The sequence below is a fragment of the Melopsittacus undulatus genome, chromosome 8 (genome assembly GCF_012275295.1).
Source record: "Melopsittacus undulatus isolate bMelUnd1 chromosome 8, bMelUnd1.mat.Z, whole genome shotgun sequence".
NCBI classification, from domain to species: Eukaryota; Metazoa; Chordata; class Aves; order Psittaciformes; family Psittaculidae; genus Melopsittacus; species Melopsittacus undulatus.
Genome location: NC_047534.1, coordinates 4,750,979 through 4,772,988, shown reverse-complemented (window position 1 = coordinate 4,772,988; position 22,010 = coordinate 4,750,979). Strand labels below are relative to the sequence as shown.

General features: G+C 38.8%; 1 protein-coding gene across 1 annotated transcript; it reads right to left on the bottom strand.

The window, feature by feature from the left end:
- Positions 1-1,945: 1,945 nt before the first annotated feature.
- On the bottom strand, positions 1,946-21,762 carry IQCE (IQ motif containing E). Its single transcript, XM_034065731.1, has 21 exons — positions 21,589-21,762; positions 20,861-20,958; positions 20,256-20,303; positions 19,602-19,647; positions 18,162-18,293; positions 17,746-17,874; positions 16,756-16,826; positions 15,958-16,071; positions 15,251-15,301; positions 14,647-14,714; positions 14,352-14,424; positions 13,911-13,960; positions 11,026-11,180; positions 10,474-10,529; positions 9,951-10,159; positions 8,082-8,184; positions 5,750-5,833; positions 5,051-5,074; positions 4,012-4,107; positions 2,836-2,966; positions 1,946-2,147 (listed from the first exon to the last, which is right to left on the bottom strand). Exons 2-21 carry the CDS (start codon positions 20,912-20,914, stop codon positions 2,072-2,074), a joined length of 1,770 nt encoding a protein of 589 aa, XP_033921622.1. The 5' UTR covers positions 20,915-20,958; positions 21,589-21,762; the 3' UTR covers positions 1,946-2,071.
- Between the last annotated feature and the right edge of the window lie 248 nt (positions 21,763-22,010).

Below are 22,010 nucleotides of genomic sequence, written 5' to 3'. Positions count from 1 at the left end.
CCTTGCCTACTCGGTGTGTGAACACTTGCAGGACAATGACTCCACCACTGCTCTGGGCAGCCTGTTCCAATGCCTCTCAGTGAAGCAGTTGTTCCTCATATCCAGTCTAAACCTCCCCTGGTGCAGCTTCAGGCTGATTCCTCTTACCCTATTGCTTGTTACCTGGGAGAAGAGACTGATCCCATCGCACTACAACCCGTCAGGCAGTTGCAGAGAGAGATGAGATCCCCCCTGATCCTTCTCCAGACTGAACCCCCCAGGTCCCTCAGCCATTCCCCATCGCACCTGGGCTCCAGGCCCTGCACGAACTCCATTGCCCTTCTCCCACTGCGCTCCAGCACCTCAGCATCCCTCTTGTAGTGATGGGCCCAGGCTTGGCACCTTGATGCCCTTGGTGCTGTTCCTGGCACATTCTGTCCTCATCCCAGATTTTGGGAACACCTCACATATGCTTAAGATCAGCAGCAAATACAACTTGCTTTGCTCCCAATCTCTCATTGTTTTTATATACACCAGAAAAGGACTGCAAGGAAGAAAGTTTGAATGCTTATGGCTCTATCCTTTCTGGTATCAATTCTTCCAGAACTTCTTCACTTATCAAGAATTCATCACAATCTGCAATAAAGTTCAGCTTTAGAGACTTCATAGCTAGACAGGGACTGTGCTCTATGAGCATGCATACTATTGCATTTACCAGAGTAGCTTCATCTTACACCTTTCCTTGGGTCTTAGAAGCACTTCTTCAGAAGCACAAAGCATTTAGTTTGGGGTTTTTTTTGCTTTAGTGATTCATTGTCCTTGGGTAGAATTTTACAACTGCTTGCTCTGGGTTAGACTGAGCATACCGTTAATGACTATTGTAGTCAAGCCCAGGCAAAACAGGATGCTGCAGCACTTTTTTTTCTGAGTACTATGACTAGGCATAACTAAAATCACTTAAAACTCTCATGTCTTCATAAGCAAGTACTATCAACTCCTTCACAAAGTAGAATAGCCTCTGAATATGGAATTAAATAAAGTTGCTTAAATGCATTTTCCTTCACTGAAGGGTAACCTTTCTATTCACAGTCCCTGCAAATCTGGTTTATTCCCATCTCCTGTCTTAGAGAAACAGCCTCAGTTGCTTCCAGCATGCTCTGTTTCTGAGCAAGTCTACAGGGACTCTCAGCTTTTCATTGACAAAAAGCAAGTCAATGTTTCTCAAGTCACCCTCAAAACTGCTCTTTTTTCTCCAGCTAGTCTGTAAAAGCCTAAAATATCCCACTCTGGACATAACCAACCTGTTTCACTTTGGTTTTAACATCTTTGAAGCTGTATGTCTAAAGCTGTGTTATCTGCAGCATTGTTTTGCCTTTTGTACTGAGTACTTCAAACATCCTCTTAAAAGCCTCTTTGGCTTTAATTCCATCTTCTCACAAAGAGCAATGAGGAATTCAAGAGGTAAACCAAATGGCATAAGAGCCATAGAAAAGAGAGAGGCATTTTCCCAGTTTGTACTATAGTAGTACTAGTTGGCAAAGTTATCTGGGACTTTGTTTTTCCCTTCACTGCAGCATCTGAAGACTGCTGAAAACAATGTTACACATGGCTGACTAGGATGGCTCTTTTTACCAGATGTCAGCCCCCTTCAGAAACTAAGTCAGGATGATGAAAACATTCTCAGCTTGTCTATGGCTTCAGGCCCGAAGCACAGTGGAAAGTACCATACTACAGCTACAGGGCTGGGGCAATTAAAAACAGAGAAGAGAGGCAATCCAGGGGAACATCATGTTCCTTGAATAATTACCACTCACATCAGAGAGAGACCCTCCAAACCACAGTTGTGACAAAAAGGCAAAGCACTTGTGAGGAAGCTGGTACTGATACTGCCAAAGCTTCTTTTCATGTAAGGGACTGCACTTGCCAGTATAAGCAACATGTCATCAAGTTAAAAGAAGACACAGAGTCCAATTATGAATCTGCATGTGCAGATGTTCTCTATAAAACTGTGTGCACCCACTCAAAATACACATTACTTTCGAACACAGAAGGAAATGAAATTACCAGGAAGAGACAACATGAAGTTTGAAGGTCATCTCTGGGTTCCTGCTAAAACTGGTTTCTTCTCTGGACTCTGAACTGCAGAATCTCCTTTCTCATGTAGTATACTGGAGACAGAGGGCAGAAAGACATACTGTATAGTGTGAGGCACTGAGCAGCCTGTCTTCAGAGAGCATGCTGAAAAGTTTGTATTGCTAGCCTCCAAGAAACAAAAGCTTATCATTTGCACTCCAGACACTGAAGTGAGGTGACAGCTTAACTCTCTTTGTAACCATGGCAGCCAGCATTAAAAACTTTCTGAGGAGTAATCTCTCAGAAACAGGAGTATATTTTCAAGACACAGTCACCATAAACCTAAGCAGTAAGCAAATCACTGTATTCTTCCTGAGCTAGATCACTAGATGCTAGCTCTTCCCTGTTCTTCAAATAACCCTTAACTTTTACATGTCAGAGCTTCAGATCCCCTTTCATTAAGCAAGTGTATTAGCTGTCAGTTTGATAACTATGGTATTTTGATTTTTTTTTTCCAAGGACTAATTGTTTTACTTTACTTTTTCTCACTTATATAGGGAATGCAATAGGACACGGGAAGACAGCTACTGCCACTAGAAACCCTTTTAGTTGCATATCCATTGAATTTTTTCACAAGTAAGCTCTCCCTTTGTTGGAATAATGGTCTTGTTTGCCTTCTCTGCCAAGAAACCCACACTAAAATTCTATTAAATAACTACCCCTCTCCTGCAATAAACCTAATTTTGCTACTGTGTGTTGCAGAAGTATCTGCTCCTCACTCACCTCTCCACAAGCTGTTCTTCATGTGGTAAGTGAGCCTTGAAAACAGACTGGATGAATGGCAGCATCTCATCTTTCTCCTTGAAACCAGAAGATGAGCTTGAGGAGTTTGACATGGAAGACCTGCAGGAGTTCTGCAAAGCAATCAGATAAAAGAAAACTGACCTTTACAGATTGCATAGAAGCTTGACAGAAGCTTTCACAATCTTTCTTCCGATTATGAAAGTGGTAGTAGAGCAAATATTCCCATCTTTCAGTCTGCAGTCTTTAAGGTTCTATGAGACTAAATCAGCAGGAAATGCAAATCTGATCATCACACAAGCTTTGAAGCATCTGTATTCAATTAATGAAAGTGCAAACACCTGCAAGGGAAGTTCATTCATTTTCCAGGAAGGAAACCTTTTGAAGTCAAAGGAGTTAAGACAACCTTCATGACTGATAGATATATCTTCTGCTTGTATTAAGCAAAAGTATTCAATCCTACTACTGAACTATTGGGCCAGTTTACCAAAAGAAAAGTGCATGTAAAGTGCAACCGACAGAAAACCTGTATGGAGAATTACAAATTAGCCTGCTAAAGTTCTAAAGGATGTTCATCTAAGTTGGCAAATGACTTAGAGAAACTAAATGTTTAATTGGTAAGAAAATGTTTTCATATTCAGAACTGAACAATCTGGAGTGAGTTTGATGTGACAGAGGACACAGCTCTTTGGTTGAGCACGGCACATGTAAGACTCCTTTACTTTTCAATCCCATTAACAATGCTTTCCAGATTCTTCTTTCTGGACTCCAGCAACAAAGGTTTATCTATTATTACAATGATCCACTAGTGAACACTTGAGAGCAAGTACAGTTTTCAACAGCACCCCAAATTAAAGAGTTAAAGGGTATGTTATTACCTGATGGGACAACCATTAAAAAAAAAAGAAAAAGAGGAGTTACAGTCCATTATGCAGAGAAATTATAGCTTTAATCCAAAGAAAAACTGAACTAAAGAAGATGGAATGGGAGGCTATGGAATGAGCTTGGTATTTTTCTGGGATGACAGCTATGCTGCCAACCAGTGCATTAAAACAACATCACTGGGTGATTGAGAGAATTAAGTCTGGAAGTAAAGTACTTTACACTAGAGACTAAACATAATGGGATGCCTGGGTACCCATTTGCCCCAACAATTACCCTGTTATGAGAATTTGCCTCACGAGTCCTCTTCTTCCGTAACTGTTTCTGTCGACCTAAATGTCCCCTGAAAGCTGCCTCAAGTGTAATAATTGCCTAGCATGGAAAGAAATAAGTAGATATTAGCTCCTTTGAAAGATGGCAGTTATAAATAAAACCAAAAGAGTCCAGAGGGAAGAGGCACAGGGGGAAAATAACTTTTCCCTGTGCAACAGAAACTCTTTGATGTCTTTATATTTGTTTATCTTTAAGGGACACACAAGTATCCATTACTTCACAGGTACACTGCTGCAATTCAGAGAATGCCCAGCCTGTGACAGCCCATAGACTTACACCTCCATGGTTTAACTTCAGTATGGGAGGTGTCCAGGACTGATCCTATCAAATGCAGTTAAGTCCTAGCTGTCAGTACCAGCCTGTACTTCACAAAGGGAGCAACATGCTCCTATTCCCATATTAGACAGCCCAGCAGGCTCTGTGATGCTCTGGCACATGCAGAAACCCAGCCAAGCTGGGAGACCACTATGGTGATTACACTGAACATAGTAAATCTTCCCTCTCAGAGATATTACTGGATTCTAATCAACAAAATGGCATCTACATGTGATGCAGGCATGCGGGTTTACATGGTTGTAGGATTTGCTCTATAATACTCAGAGAGTTATAGCAACGGCTTCACATTCCTACTTCAAGTGTTTCTGAAGACTCATCATAGCGAAAAGTAGTGTCATTAGAATTATCTAATTTAGAAAAAATCCTGTATGTTGGTATCAAATTTTCATCAAAATTTGTTCATCTTGCAGAAGTTACTAAGTACAGAAAATTTGAGACCAAAAGGGAAACACTTTGACAAGATATATCAAACAAAACCAGGATGTTAGAAGGAAGATCATGAGCCAGCCTGAAGAACAAACATGATCTTAGTACAACAGCTTGTACTGCAGTGAAACTTCTTTAAACTAAAAAAAGTTATTTCTATGTGCTTTGATACGAATTACATCTGGTTGACTGTTTTGTTGGCTGTCATAAGTACACTCACCTTGTCCAGATCAGTTATGTCTTGCTGAAATAGAAAATGACAAAGTTAAAACTTGTATATATCTGTGCCATTATTTAATAAAGAATTCCCAGTTTTTCCCCAACAACTACAACACAGAAAATACCTGTCCTTCCTCCCCCTTAAACCTCCAACAACAAACTTAAGGGAACAAAATACCCAAGCTTTTCATCTCTGGAAGATGTGTGGATAGTACTTTTGTCTCTATTTTCCTAAAAAGCAACTACAAGACCCACCTCACATCACAGGTTCTATACACAGCAAAAGCAACATTATGTTTCTGCCCATAAAACAAAATTTAAGGTTAATGCTTTTTCTCTACATCATTTTGTACTAGTTGAATGTAACTCCTATGCTGTTTGGAGGATTTCTGCAAGGGGTATTTAACTTCTCAGTCATACTCCAAGGAGGCCAACAACAGTGACACTGCTTCAAGCACTGCTAGGCTTCCTTAGTTTCCCTGCTCACCCAGGCTTCCCCATTCAGAAACCAGCTATCTTGCAATAGAAACAACAGGATTCTACAGATCAAATGCAAAAGGACCAACAGGCAGGACTTGAACAAAGCAGTGGAAACACTGTTGCAGTTCCTGAAGCCTGGCAGCAGGTTACTGTACATACTAAAACAAGAGCAAGATTCAGAGGGGAATATCCTCACTATTCCCCAGTAGGAGAATCTCACCTTGTCCTTATACTTCTTCCAGTACTTCTGGATGATTCTGGCTGCTTCTTCTCTCCTTTGATGATCTTTGCCTTGCAGTGAAAACTGCAAAAGAGAATCTAAGTTGGTACACTGAAGACACAAGCTGGAATTCTATGAGGGAAACAAGTTACAAATAAACCAGCACCAGAGCGGTTAAATGTTCACCCTACCTGCAGGGCAGAAGGATGTTACAGAGGAAATTCTTAGTTTGGAATACTGGTCTTGTTCAAACTCATCATCTAAATTCCTGTTACACCAAAACACATAGCTCTCCCCATTTTAGCTGTTAGCAGAGCATGGGAATGGAAAGGTTTTCATTTACACATATTCCTATTTTTATATGCATTGGTAAAGCAGTAAGAGCTCCAACAGAGGAACCCACTGCTTTGTTGATCAGAAATAGCTTGTATATTATCAATAGACTGAGAACAAATGTCAGGGTACCAGATTTTGCAATTCTTCTCCAGGAAAGACTGGTGCTAATTAACTGGGGAGCTCTCTGATGTCTTATCCTGGCAACTGTGGTCCCATAATCATCTGTTTAAGCTTACTGATGAGCTTGCCACCATATGACTCCAACAAGACAGAAAGCTTGTGTAAATTGGCATAACTCTACTCTTCTATCTCGAAGAAAAAAAGATAGAGGTAAAAGAAATCAAGAACAAAAGATTTTGTTCCAGTTATATCTTCTGAGGTGTGGTTGCATACTCCACCTCTCAACAGTCGATCCTTTTGATCCCTAATTATCCCATACTAACTGTCATGCCTCACTTGCCAAACAAAAGTTAGCTGCAATTTTAAAAGACTAATTTAATTTGTTGGTATAAAATTGTAAGTAGAGGAATAAAAGCCTTGGTAGACTCAGGAAAGACCCTCTTGCTTCTGGGAAAATGATTTATTTATAACCTAAAAACACTGAGTTACAGGCTTAAGTTTAGCAAATAGATCATGTTAGATTAAAAATGACAACCTACTATTAAAATGAAAAATTGGTAGGAAATAGTGATAATTATAAATAATGGGAACATTTCAATAAAAGGATGGTTACTGGCCAAGAATATATATAGTCTGCAGAGGGAAAAAAGGAGCTGTTTGTTGACTGTTTTTAAAGGCTCAAGTTATTTGGTATTCAAAACATCATCTAGCATCCATCAGCCTATAACTCACAAAAAAGAATCTAAGGAGTTGCACAGTATATAAAAAAACAGCATCCTCTTAAGATAGTGGACATTTTTATTCATATTTTTTACTACCTGTATTTCAGGGTCTATTTATTTTTAAGTACAAGTCATCAAAATCCCCAGTAATAATCTTCAATTTTCAGTTTTTAGTGGAATTAGATTAATATGACCATATTGCATGTGAAAAAACCATGTCTGACAGTGGCCACTCATCCCTACTGGCCTGTGACAACAACATTTGTTAGAGGGACAGAAGACTGCAAATACACCAAGTTAAATCATACTGCACCAAAAAAAACCCCAAGTGATGGGAATAACAGGTACACAAATATATTAGATACTGGAAAATCCAGACAGAAGAGGTTATGAATAACTCAGCTCCAGAAAAACTTCATTTCCAAGGGAGATAAGGGTTTATTTTATTTCTCGATACCCATCCTTCCTAATTCTTACTCAAATATGGCATCCCATCATCAGTGGAATTGAGAAAACATCTATTTTTGTGATTAGTGCTCTACATCCTGTAACCCTTCCCATGGAAAAGTCCCTTGATTGCATCCAAAGAGAAAAGCTAATGAATATTTTCTGAATTGCCCTAACGGAGCACTTGACCAGCATAAAAATCATTGAAAAGGGTCTTCTGTCTTTTGCCACAGTCTGCCAGTGACTTATCACGTTTACCTGTGCCTCTATCCTTTACCTATCAACTCCTACAAGACCTCCCTCCCCCTCCAAAACCTGACTGAAATTAGCTAATTGGTTCAGAAGTTATAAGAAGATAGAAGGAAAACTACAAATGTCTTTCTTTTTAAGTAAGTCAAAACCCCCAAACACTTAAAAGCAGAAGCTTTTTGCAACATTCCACTGAATAAGGAAAAAGCCAAGGCAGACACTCACCAAGAGAACAGCTCCAAAGAAAAATAAATTGCAGTGGCAATTATTGAAACAACTTATCAACAAATGCTGGGAATTAATCATCATTTCCAATCTCTATGACAAGATTTAATGTCTCTCTGAAAAAACGCAGCTAGCAGCTATTTAGACTATCAAGCTCAATTTGCAATCTATTGCTTGGATGCTAAGGGAAAAAACAACACACCACCACCACCCAAACACAAACATGTCTGTACCTTAAGATCCTTTTCCACTTCATCTTCTGCCATTTGACTCTTCACTTCCTCTTCTTTTGGCTCCAGTTTCCCTAATTTCTGTGTCAGGTTCTGGATTTCCATGCTAAGATTGGAAAAGCAAAAATATTTATAGGTAGAAGTTATCTGTTGTTCCTGCTTTAAAAATACTCAGCCTAATTCACAAGATTTGGCTGTCTTCTTTGTTTGTTTGTTTGGGGTTTTTAAGGCCAAAGTGCAAAACTGCTCAGAATAACATGATAGATCTTCTCATAGTAACAGACATAGAATCATAGAATAGTTAGGGATGGAAAGGACCTTAAGATCATCTAGTTCCAACCCCCTGCCATGGGCAGGGACACCTCACACTATGTGGCATCAGTTCGAAAGCTGTGATAGCACAGGCTTACATTAGCATCAGAAAGTCACAATGGTACTTTTGATACTTTTAATAATGCATCTAGATCTGCTACAGTTTCATATTTGTCACAGTCCTTTCCTACAAAGCAATAATGAAATCACTTCTTTTAGCCACTCTTGCACAGGATTATTATCAAGTTACACAAAACACATGAAGTACTACATTCTTAGTTACAAATTACATGAAGTAAACGGAATGACATATTCGCAATGGTCTAGAAGCATAGGGTAAGATAAGGTAAAGATACTACAGCTCTTTCTTAGAAAGAAAAAAGGTCTCTGAGGCCAATATGGCAGCTCTCTTTCTCCATTTATCTTCTTAATTTTTATTATAATTCAATAATTATTTTTATTTTTCCTATACTACTTGATCTTCCAATTCCCTTAAAAACACTGTGGAATTCTTCCCCTAGTAACTTACTCCATTCCTCCAAACCAGTTCTGTTTAAATGAATTCCCAACTTCCTGCAGTTCAGATGAACCCATATGGATTTTTAGCCACTTCAAATGAGAATTATACTTTTGACAGGTATTTTTTGTGGTTCTGAAAGGATCTACCAATACAAAATGTGATTCCTTAAAGTCTGCTCCTCTGCACTCTTTTCTGACACTTCTCCTGTATATCTTATTCTGACACTTCTGCAGCTCCACTTCAGCCTTAGCCTCCAGTAACTGCTTGATATCTAATCTACAAAGGTGTTAAGGAGATCTAAGCAATACTTAGGACATCCATACTTCAACAAAGTTATTGTTTGATTAAACTCCTACATAAAATAGGTTTTGTCAATTTGTAAAGTAACTATATGTTTAATTTTCCCCTTTTAAACAAAACAAAACACAAGCATACGTTGTTCAGAAACAAAAGGCCTCTCCACACATTCATTTTTGATCAGAGGCAAGTTACACAGGAGGCAGCATCTTATCAACAACACATAGTTGTGTGCACATCTCTGCTCATGTGAGAGATTAACCTGTCTGCCCTTATGCACTGACACATCAAATGAGTTCAAGCAATACAAATTGCAAATCAATTGCTTACTGGGGAGAAAATTCCCACTGCATCACATGGCAGAAGGCAGGCTTAAAGGAAGAAAGTGGTAAATCAGGGCAAAATGTTGAAAAATAAGACAAAGATTTTACAGCAAAATTCCTGCTGTGTAAAGTGACAAATAATCCTTAAAAGGCTTTTCAGTGTGGTTGACAAAAAATATGCCTGAAAAATATGTGATAGAAACAAGCAGAAATTCTCATTTTCCAGCCTTTTTTCCTGCAATGTAATTTTAGAGGGCTAGGAGGACTAGAAGTAGTTTTTGAAATAATAGCTGAAGGGACCCTCCACATTTATTTTCTTACTGAAAATGTGAAGAACTTGTTACATCATTTCACAACGTGATAGGAAATACTAATTCATACATATTAAAGAGCAACATCTTAGACAAAAGCCACACTTACTCTTTACTGAGTAAGAAACTGCGAAGTGCCCTCTTATCTCTCTGGAGTTTCTTCACTTGTCCTTGGAGGCGATGACATTCTTCAACAGAGTCTACCTGTTGAGAGACTGGATGATCCAGGTCTTCATAAGTTGAACACAGTGGAGCGAATACCTCTGACTCATTGGTATCTGCTGATGGCATCCTGGCGTTCTCCATGGCACTTATTTTCTAAAGAGGATAAAATTTACATGAAGAAAAATAAAAAGTGGGAAAAAAAGGAGAAAATTAAATTTAACATAAAATTATTTATTTAGGCCATGAGAAAAGATCAAGTGGAAGTTAATTCTCAAATGTGCATGTACATGTAACAAGTATGAGAAAAGGGAAAAAGGAGAAGGGGCACATGGTACAGACATCAGTTTACATGTATGAGGCAGAACACACAAGGCTGATAGTCTGAAGGACCACATGCCATGAGCACAAGCCAGTGGTTCCGCATCTTCTGCTCAAAAACATGTAAGATTATGATTAAGATCACTTACATTTTCTAGTTCTGAAATCCGCTTCACCAGCCTGGGTTTGCTCCACTCACTGTAATCTAAATACAATAACAAAGCTTTAAACATGAAACTGTACCAGTGAGTCAAGATTGTTCTTGCTTTTCTGAAACTTGTGTCCATATAGAACAGACCATCTAAAGACCTCTGAACCCCAACCGTAAATGTGCACCAATGAAAAAATAAGAATGGTCTTAAAATATCTGACTTCTACACCAATTAGTTATCAATATAAACCATTCAGATTCAGCAGTTTTCAACAACTGAAAAAATTTCCAGTGAAACATTACATTTTCAAGTGATTCCAGTCCAGAATTTCAGGGATAACAATAGTGGAAACCCAGGTCTGACTGGAGCAGCACATCCAGAAGTCACAGACTCCTGCAAGAAACTTCTTATTCCAGCCTTTGCCCCTCCTGAATCCTCACCCTTGTAATAACTCCCTTATTTGTACCACTGTAGTGTCCTGCTCTCAAACACACCTTTCAAATGTACCTAAATCCCTTGCCCCATGTTCACCAACTTTTCAGCACGTACTTTCTGTTTCATTGGAAGGAGAAATGCACAGTACATGATCTAAATCTTCTTTCAGCCTCCGATTCTCAGTCTGCAAATTTTTGATGGTCCTGGATAATCTCAGGACAGCAGCATTCAGTGCCTTTAGGTGTTTTTGGGTCTCTCTGCTCTCTGTACTTTGAAATGGAATCAAAACCAGAAAGTTAACTTAAAAGCAGAGAACAAAGGAGCAGCATTAAAAATGGTGAAACAGCCTCACTATGTTACTGTCTCAGCTCCCCTCCAACAGCATTTCTCAACATTTTTTACTCGAGTTACCTATTCTGTTAGGAAAAAACATTCAAAGACCATCTTGCTCAACACTTTCACAACTATTTTGTGTCAAAGAAAAAGGATACTTAGAAAGTTCATTACCTTTACTTCCTCCCCCTCCCCTCTGTTTCATTAACACATAATCAAGGGTGCTTGTATGGGTTTTACTTATTTGGGTTTCTATTTGTTTTCTTAACCAACCTTATAATGCTTTACTGGTGCTCTACAGACAACTGATTTAAAACCATTTACATTCAGCCAACCGCGAGACTCCTCTGAACAAGTGTTCAGCATGGAAAGCTAACCTGCGTGCTCTGAATTGCTTTTTTTCACTTAACAAACAGATTTGTATTGAGAGAGGGCTATAGATGGAATAACTCTCAAATCCAACACAAGTGTATTTTCAGATGTGAATGCTGCTCTAGGGTAAAACAGACCATTCCTGTGAAAGTAAACCCCAAAGAGATCTCTTTCTTCATTTAAGATACATTTCAGTCAATGTGAGATTTGAAACAGTTTTGAAGAATACAGCTATCATTAATGTGATGGGAGGAAAAGGCATCAGAAAAGGGAAAATCTGTTATGTGTTAAAGCTGTTTTAAACATATTAGAGTGGGTTTGCCTATTTCATTTTTCTAATAAATGAAAAAGAAATCTCAGTTTCTAGATGTGAAAAAACTTACAAAGTTTGTTCACAAAACAGATTTCTAGCGAGATTAAATACTTCATTGCTATGAGAAAGTTCTTAAAAACTTACTCATGGAAACAAAGGTTTGAAGTAACTGATGGTCCTACTTTTGGACAATGACAGAATAGTGTGCAAAGAAATCTCACATCACATCCACTGGAATAATTACAAGATAAAGGGAGAAACAAGTCTACAGTTAGCATATCAGGTTGAAAAGCTGAATCTACTCTTCCTTTTGGATATGAAAATGAAATTAAGCCATATACACGATCAAATAAGGCTGTCCACATGTCATGGATGACTATTCATGAGCTGCCCCAGGCAGAAGGTAAAAAACCCCGTAAAACTAAAACCCAGAAAAAAACACAACCAAAAACTGGAAGTGACAGAAATGATAGGAATCATCACTGTATCACTGAGTGACATTATTTGATGTTCATCAAAACCTTAATGAAAGAATTGCAGACCATTTGAACTGCATTAATGCAATTCTGCATTTACATTAATTAATGTAATTAATTAATGCAATTAATTATTGCAGAACAATTGCAGAACAAATGCAATTAATTATTGCAGAACAATTAATGCAGAATTGCAGACAAGGACTGGAAAGGTCACCTAGTTTCTAACTACAATTGGATACTACAGCTTCATATATAAGTAATCATATTCAAGCATTAACACTGAAAAAGAAAAGCGAAATGTGATTTACTTCAGCCAGAAATAATGTAGACAAGCATAGCGAAAGAAACACTCTCCTACAACTGTATGTGCCAGAGTCCTGAACTTCAACATCATTTATTGTTTCAGCTCTCAGCCAGTAGAGCCAGTAGAGACTGATAGTCACATAATGGAGAGAGACTGCCCTGACCACTGCTTTTTGAAGCTATGAATAAATTAAGGACAAGCAAGAGGCCTGATGACTCATTTTCACCTGTAAATAAATGAGGTGTGATAGCTTACAGCCTCCAGAGGCCAGTCACTGCATGCCTGAGCCAAAAGAGATCTTCTCTTTTTAAAAACAGGGACAAAACAAATTGCACTTTTCAATCCACAAGACACAGTGAATTAGGGAAACACAAGTAGTTACACATCATGATCCATAAAGAGTTCTCATGTGTTTCTAGCAGTCTAAATAATTACACCCCAAATTAAGGCAGTTGTCTGTATGTAACACCAGGAGGACAAGCACATTTTGAAGTGTTGTGGTAACAAATTTTCCAATCCTACAAGACTCTATTACCCTCTTCTCAGCAAGAGTAACACTCCCTTGCATAAATGCTTTTAATTTTCTGTCTTACTGGAGCTTTGTCTTTTGCTGTTGTGTTTTTGATTTTTATTTCCTCTGTAGACTATTTATTCCCACCACCATGTATAAACCCACATAGTAGTGACAAGCAGTAGCACAAGCTTGACAGTTTCATACTAGTGCTGCTCATGGACAACTCATAAGAGCTACCCTGACCTCTAGATCTGTCTCTGTACCACAGGAAAATGTTTACTCCAAAATACCTTCTTTGCAGCATATACTTTAGAGCAAGATGCAGATCTGACTCAAGAATAAAATGCTAAATATCTAGTGAGTTTGTTTCAATCACCAGTGATATCAGAATACATGTGATTATGGGGGAAGATGGGTTTTATTTAACAGATAAATTTTCAAAGCTTTCATGTACTTCTCAAATAGTTCTTTTTTCCCCACATCCACAAAATTATCTAGAAGAAAAAGATGTGACTAAGACATATCCCAAGGCTGTGAAGCCAACCAAAGCAGTACCCAAAAGCAAATCCACCAATCTAAATGACAAAATAAGCTGTTCCCATGTAGTTGTTTTCCACCATAAAATAATACATGATATATGAAACACATATATGTAAACATTTTCCTCAAAAGAATTTAACTTACTTTTTCCTCATAGCCTCAGATTTCTCCAGGAAGTGCTGGAGACGATGAACCTGTGAAATATGAAATACAGATTCCATTAAGGAGCGTGCTGTGGAAGCTGACATTGCTAATGCCACACATTTGTCCATTAGGTTAAAATCAGAACAGGATTCTCTGGGCAGCAGTAGAGGCAATGATGCCAGGCTACTGTTATATTTGCTTTCATCTAGATACTACACTTATGGGATATACATTTGTTTCTTTATTTCCTCTTTTTTGTTAATAAACTCTGCTTCTTGAGGAAAAATAATTGGAGCTATGAGAGTATCTAAGAAAATCTGATTCCACTTACAGGTGCAGCTAAGCTGTAAAAACTCTATCTAAACCAGTCCATTTACACTCTGACTCAAACACTGAAAAGCTTTCTCTCCTTATGCACATGGGAAGACGTTTCAGACATACCTCTTCAGAGCAGGTTTCTACAGCTATCTTCATTTCTTCCAAAGTAGTGGAGTTTATGTCTGTCTGGAATTTGCTAAAAGAGAATAATCCAGTCAGACCAGCAAAGATGCTGCAATACTTTTTGGCTTACAATTTCTGGGTGGGCTGTTTACAATTGGTAATATGTTCTCAGAGTTCATTAAAACATCTTAAGGGACAGAAGAATACAGATTAAAAATAACATGGACTTCAAACAGCCTTTATCATCTACCCAATACAAGCCTCTATCCTCCCCCCTAGCCAAAAAATGTCATACTTAATAGTCTCGTGTCTCTCCTTGCACAATTGTAGATTGAGATTCTTCTGCTTCAATCCATTTGCCACCTACAGAAAGAACAAAGTTCATGAGTACTACAATAACCCATCTCTTCACTGAAGTTCTATTTCTCTGTAACCTTCCTCTGTCTTTATAAATTGTACCTAACTAGATACACTTATTCCTATAGACTTCAATACTTAGTAAATCATATGCATGTCTGCTACCCTCTGTGAAAGGGAACACTGCTGAATTCAGATACCTGGTTTAAGCTGATTATGTTACCACAGATATAACATTTACACACAATCATTAAATAAAAAACATTTTGTCCATCACCCTGCTAAATTCAAAGCAGCCAGTAACAGGGAGAATGCTCCCTAAACACATTTAAGACGATGACAAAGAAAGTTCCCTAAAGTAATGTTAATTCCAGATCTTTGTTACTGGTTTCTTATCTAATTATAGAAATGATGGTTACATGATTCCCTAATTGTTTATTCTTTCTTAGTTCACTTCATTATTTATTTAAATCGGTAGTGTTTCAGCTTGGCAAGAGGAAAAAGGGAAAAAGGAAAGCAAAAGGTAATGAAGAAACTATTACCCATCCATTATTATTCATCTTTTCTGACAAAGCTTGCACCATCTCAGAGCCCTGTAAAGTAAGACACATAAAGCAAATGACCAACATTGCTACTTTATTGTATTGCTGGCTCTTTCCACAGAATTTTCTATCCTACTCCTCTCCACAGTCATTAACAGTGCCACAGCTTAAGTTCTGAGGCTCCTGTGCTCATTGTTTTATATTAGCACGCTTTTCCCAAGATGTAGAACTGCACACAGAAAGAGAGAGCCACAAGGATTTCCATGAAATTCTGGTCTTTTGATCATGACCCTAAATGCTTCTCAGCCTTGGGGGCCTAAAAATAAAGCTTATGTTTTACTTCCTCACTCAGGTCTCAGGACTGCCTGCACAGTCACCATGCAAGAGGTTAAATTCCTTTTACTCTCAGGAAAAATATGCAGAAAGCAGGCCTGTACAGAGACAGGATCTCATTTTTTCCTTCAGTAAGTATCTCTGCTAAGTAAATTTGTTTGCACATTATGGCATGATCTTCCTTTGAACTGAGCTGGCAAGCTGAGATACACAAAACAGAAATCCCTTCACACCAACAAACCACCTCTCATATTCGAGTTCATCATTCCTAGAAACAAACATACTACAGACTTATGAAACCTGGAGAGACAAGAAGAGGATCACACTGCTCAGCACTCTTGCCCCATTTTTATCCCCCCCCAAGAAACAGTCACCTTGAAACAATTCAACAGTTTTTCAATCTGTTTATCCTTTCTATTGATCACTTCTTCTAGTCGACGAATCTTAGTTTTCATTTGTTGTCTCTCAATTTTCTGAGCTTGTATTGTCTGAAAGAGGGGGTAAAAAATCATAAGCGTATTTTAGAAATAGAAATACACCAAGTTTTCATATAGAAACACATTTTGATGTCAAAAACAATCCAATTATGATGATGAGGGTGAAGACAAAAAAAAAGAACTAAAAAAGACACCACCACACTAGACCAGGGCTGACAGATGAGGGCAGTGACAGAGCAAAGATAAAAAGAAAAGGTTTAATAGAAAGACAACCTTACACAAATGATCTACAACAGCCAAGACATTTGCCTGTAGGTAACCCTAGTGTTCAACATGCCAAGTCCTCATGCTTCATGTTTCATGTTTTACTGCACTAAACTGAAAACGTATTAAAATGTGATGGGTCATGGTCAGGAAGGAGGTAAGATAAAAAAAAGGAGGTGGAGACAAAGAAACCAAACGCAATGAACCTTTGCAGCATCCAGCTATGGCCATGGCTGGGGTTCAGCATTGGATATACCTCAAGGCTTCCACATCCAGTACTCAGAAGCATCTATCACACCATAAGAACAGTGAAACTGCCTTAAACAGACACAAGTTTAGTTTAGCCTTACATTACAAATGCAAAAAAAATTTGGTGGGTGTCCCAATAGTAGAAACCAAAGTAATCTGAATCAATAAGGTCTGGATGGAGCAACACTGTGGCTTTCTATGTAAGTATCAGAGAGACAGTACCTTTTTCAGTTCTATAATTTCATCATACATATCTTCTTTTTCTTTGTAGTTAGGATTTCCAGGAATGTACCCTACAGAAAAAGGTTATGTAAAATAAGCAGATCCAAACGAAGTATTTTTGATCAAAAACCTTAGAGAAAAATATCTAGAACAGCACTAAACTGGAAACTAGGCTTTCAGCAGGAAAACCGACTTTAGAAATGGAGGTGAAATGCAAACGTTACTGTATAAAACTCCTGCCAGATTTTACAGCCAGTTTTTCCTAACTTCTTTATGGTGCTACATTGAAATATCCATCCCAAGAAAGATCTACACTTCATAGAAGTCTGCAGTCTTCTCATCCCAAACAAATTATTTACAAAAGACTTCTAAAAGATGGCCATAATCTATTTCTGCCTGACATGTAAATGTTCACCACCTTTTAAAGTTGCCAGAAGCTGTGTACCACCAGCAAGGTGTTGTTTCAGAAGGAAGTGGGATTTTTTAAGCTTACAGTTCTCCTTTAAGAAAAGCAGGATCAAAGTTTTACATTTTGTTCTTCTCATAAAACTCAATTAATTTAGTATCACAACCACATGATAAAACAAGAGAAGAAGTAAAAGGAGGCAATTACATAGAATTTGAGGCAAGCAGATGGTTTCTATCAATGGTTCCTAAACCATGTTTTACAAAGTCACAATAAATTGTCTACAGCTGGCCCATTGAACCATATTATATTTGCAACATTTTCAGCTGCAAATGCATGGCAATTTGCAGAAAGTTCTGAAAGCTAACAGTGATTCATTGCTCCCAAAAATTTGGAACCCCCCATCTTATCCAATTTAGAAATCTCAAAACTTATCTCATGGATCATATTTCAACACATATTTTTAATACAGGCTAAACCGAAATGGCTTTTGCTTTACTAAAGCTAAGATCTTAGGGAGTGTGTGCTTTTACACAGAGAACAAAGATCATTAACTTCATCTACCACACCATTACTTAGCTTACCATTGCTAGAAGAACGAGAATGTTTCGGGTTCTTTGTTCCTAGAATTTCCTTCAGATATTCCGGAGTGCGACTAAAACCAGCTTGCATGTGCCCTATGTCAACATCTGACTTCAGAGGAGAGCTCATTCCTGCCAATAAAAATGGAACAAAAAATGCAAAAAACAGGGATAACTCTGAATTAACTTTGTGGATTTCTTTTGAGCAAACGCAGCATAGAAAGTTCCAGATGTTTTAATTATTCCGTCTACAAATGCCAGTGCTTCAGATTAGATAATTCCAAGCACCCAAACAAACAATAATGAAATGACTTTGTATGTACCCCATAATGAAACACAGATCTATTTTTTAAGAGTTTATACATTAAGCTCTCCACAACACTAATTTTTATCCATATATGCAGATAGATTTTCTATACCAATGTCTTGTTTCTGTGATCTTAGCCTTCGGTTTTTTACAGCCGCACTCTCAAGATATTCACTGCCTGTTCCATGAAGAGAAGGCCAAACTGTAGCTTTCTTGGAATACAGCTGTGTGCTGTATGGAGATCCTATAACAAAAGGAAATATCTCAGCGTTGCCTTAAAATGCTCAAGGTCACAAAAATTCTCTTTGACTTCTGCTTCAAGGCTCACACACACAATTCTATTAATTATAAAAATAGCAATTAACAGCATATTACATATTGGTTTATAAGGAGCAATGGGACATTAAACTACAGGAAAAAAATCATCATAAAGAAAATTCAATCTAATTCCCAAAGAAATAAAATGCTTAGAAAGAGGCACAATGACAGTAATATGACTTAACACATGAAGAAATAGTTATGTGTAAGAATGCCTATCCAAACTGTACAATACCTGCATGTCTAAATTCATTTATTATATTAACCTTTGAATTAATGCATATTTTCTTGCAGTAATTGAAAAACAGAATCAGTCTGATGCAGCTTCTGGGGAATCCCTCACATTACTGCTTCAGGTATGCCAGTCAGGTTCAAATACTGACAGTAATTCCACTTTAGATTATTAGTACAGATGTGCGCTAAATGAACTAACTAGTTACTCTTCAAACCACCAAGAGAAGTATATACATTAAGAAACAATGTCACACAGTGGAAATGAAACAGCTATTTTAAATTCCATCCTTTAGGCAAGCAAAGGGATTTCAGGAAAAGCATTAAGATAGACGTACAGCATCCCTCTTCCTCAACCTAAAGCCAAATTTCAAAGTACAACATTATTTAACTTATTAGAAACAAAACAATCAGCAACACTTTGAGGTAAAGTCTTCTTTGAAACCTTCACTGGACCTATATAAAGGAAAGTAAATGGAAAAGTAAGAAACATAAAGCCCCCCCCAAAGATAAAACCCCACATTAAAACTGCAGATTGAATAATAACATTGCACTTCTAAGGTCACATGAAAAAAACCCAAACAGAACAACACAAACAAAACCAATCAACAAAGAAGAGAACTGCTTACTCTGCAAACACAGGTTATCTACTGGATGATATATAGGTGCAGGAATTCTAGATTCTTTCTGTCCAGCAAGCATTAACATTTCTCCAAAAAGAAATTCAGAATGCTTGCCACTGTAAGTGATAGCATACGAAGGAAGCAGTTTCTATTGAAGAAGCAAGAATTGCAACTAAACTATTAACATCAGTATTTAGTCTATAGAAGTCTAACTTCACAGGTTATAGAACAAATCTCAGATAGGTGTGCTCTGCACACATCAGTAAATAATTCTAAGGAGAATAATAAGATGTTGTTTCAAGTGAATCTTCCAGTTCCTGTGTCCCACAAATCTCTTGTTCTGCAATAACAGAAGCAGAAGAAAAAATTTTGCTACTTACTACTTGGCATCTTTGGAAGCTTGGTAAAAAGTTTCTTCTTTGACTTCTGGAAGAGACAAAGAATTTTTATGTATTTAAAATATTCCACTCTTTGAAGAATTCTGTGTACAATATCAAAATTGGCTACCAGCTCCATTTTGTATGAAAATAATTTGTTTTAAAAACACAGTAAGTATATGCAGATTTGGCAACAGACAACAGAATTAAGGTGGTGCCTACTGAGGTTTTACACTATAGATAGAAAGTAGTCTATTCATGCTCAGTACACTAAGACCTTCCCCGCTGGTATTAAATAAGAGCAGCAGCAAATTCAGGATGATCACAGAGTAGAGGATAATCTATAGAAGCATTTAGCTAAAGGAAAGCCTTACTCAATTCCATTAAAACTCAGTAAAAGGATTACATAGGCCCATAAATTGATAGGATAGCAAAATGAAGCCAAACATCACTTGCAGCCCCCAGTGCTGAGAATTCAGAAGCTGAATTAGATCTGGAATTAGAGGTTTCTGAATGGACTACATTGCAATAATGTTAGCTATCCCTCTGAAGGGTATGTTACCAACCAGGAGACATCACAATGATGTAAAGTGTGCAAGAACATACCAAGAGGCCTTTTAAAGAATTCATCCACAGCACTCCATTAATAAAACTCACCAATTCTGGATCCGATTCACAGGTTATCGCAGATGGGTCATCATCTCCCTGGGAAATAAGAGACATTAACTGTGACATATGCTACTAAACAACTGGTTATAATACACACCCAGAAAACTTTGTATCCTTTTACTATCACAACAAAGTTATAGTGCAATAAGTTCAAATGGTAAATGTGTCATCACTGTTGCAAAACTCAGCATCATTTGCTCCAACACAAACATTCTGTGTGACACAGTGAAAGTCACTTCAGCCTCAAGCCATAGAGACTTATGTATTTCAGTGCAGAGCATTACAACAGCTGAACCTTCTGGTGCCTCATCTTCCATGGTGCTGGATTTGCACAAATTCCCACTATCAGTCAACTAGTAAGAGTTAAGCAGCAACTCATCCATCTGTTCTCTTCCTCACTGACTTGTTCCTATGCTATGTGAACACTCAGAAAACTCAACTGGAGAAGTGATCAGGCTGAGGATAAAAACCCCCAAACCAAGGAATCAACGCAGTGGTTAACTTTTCCTCAGCTTGAGCTAACAAATTTCTCTGCTTCTCAAATATAGACATTTCCACTGTAGAAGGACAATTTTGCTTTGCTTTCAAGTTACCTGAGTGTACAGTGTCGTCGCAAAAAGATCATCTTCACTCGGCGCTGTCTCCATTAGGCTCACAGCTGCAGTATGAGTCTTTGGACAGATGCCGATGTCTGTAAGAAGCAGGGCAGGTGAAGCACTTTTTGAGAACCCTGGCTGACATAACAGGGGCTGGGACTGACAACAGCAGAGCAAGTAAACCAGCTTTTTGTGCTGGCTGAGAGCAAGCAAGTATACATCTCACATGCCATGCCACATAGTTTTTAATTTCCCGAGGCAATGTTCGTTGCAGCACACTGATTATTTGCTGTTATTTGAAAGGCTTCTCACTGTGGGACATCTTTCTACCCAACTGCAGCTATCTCATTAGGAATCAGAGAATACAGAAGGCGCTCAGCCTTGACAGGAGATGGTAAACAACAGCACATTCACCAGGATATTAACGTGCAATAACAAAAACACCAGTCCTTGGAAACCCTCACACTCCTTTTACTTTTGGAATGCAGGTCCAACTAGAGCCACCTACGACAGATAAGTGCACATGGTGGCTCCCATTAAAGGGCCTCAAACCCTCCACCTGGAATCAAACCCCAACCACCCTCCGTGCCATCCTCCTAGTCACCGCCTCACCAGCCCGTCCAGCTTGAGGAGCTCCAGGCTTTGCCCCGGGGCCGAGGCCGGACCCGTACTGAGACCGGACTGAGACCGGCCTGAGGCCTCCTTCTCCTCACCCCGCTCCTTACCAGCTCCTCCGCCTTGCGGCCTTGACGAGCTGAGGGGCGCGCCAGCCCGAGCTCCCACCGCCAGCGCTTCCGGGTTGCTGAAACCATGGCTACTAGCTGCTAGACGGCGGAGCAGGAAAGAAGGGCGCCTGCGCGGAGGGCTACTGGAGGGAGGGTGCGGCACCCTCAAAGGCTCCACCTCCTCCGAGCGCATGTAGGCACGCGGGCGAGCCTGGGTCCGGCTGCGGTCTGCGAGTGCCATCAAGTGGCCCCGAGAGGCAGGAACCCCGGCAGGGTGTAGAGACAGGAGATCAGAGACGGGCATAGAGACAGGCTCTGAGAGCAGCCCCGTACGGGCACCGCCTCTGGAGCATCCACGGAGTCTCCTCCAGACTCTCTCCGCACTCCCACGGAGACTGTCACAGCCGAAGACCACGCGTGGA

Bases quoted from the DNA above. Each gene is read 5' to 3' on its own strand.
- IQCE (XM_034065731.1), bottom strand. From the start codon at position 20,914: ATGGAGACAGCGCCGAGTGAAGATGATCTTTTTGCGACGACACTGTAC. The intron at 18,294-19,601 runs GTAAGTAGCAAA...CTTTTGTTATAG, and splicing joins GCTTCCAAAGATGCCAAGTA to GATCTCCATACAGCACACAG. The intron at 2,148-2,835 runs GTGAGTGAGGAG...CTCTGTCTCCAG, and splicing joins GAAGAACAGCTTGTGGAGAG to TATACTACATGAGAAAGGAG.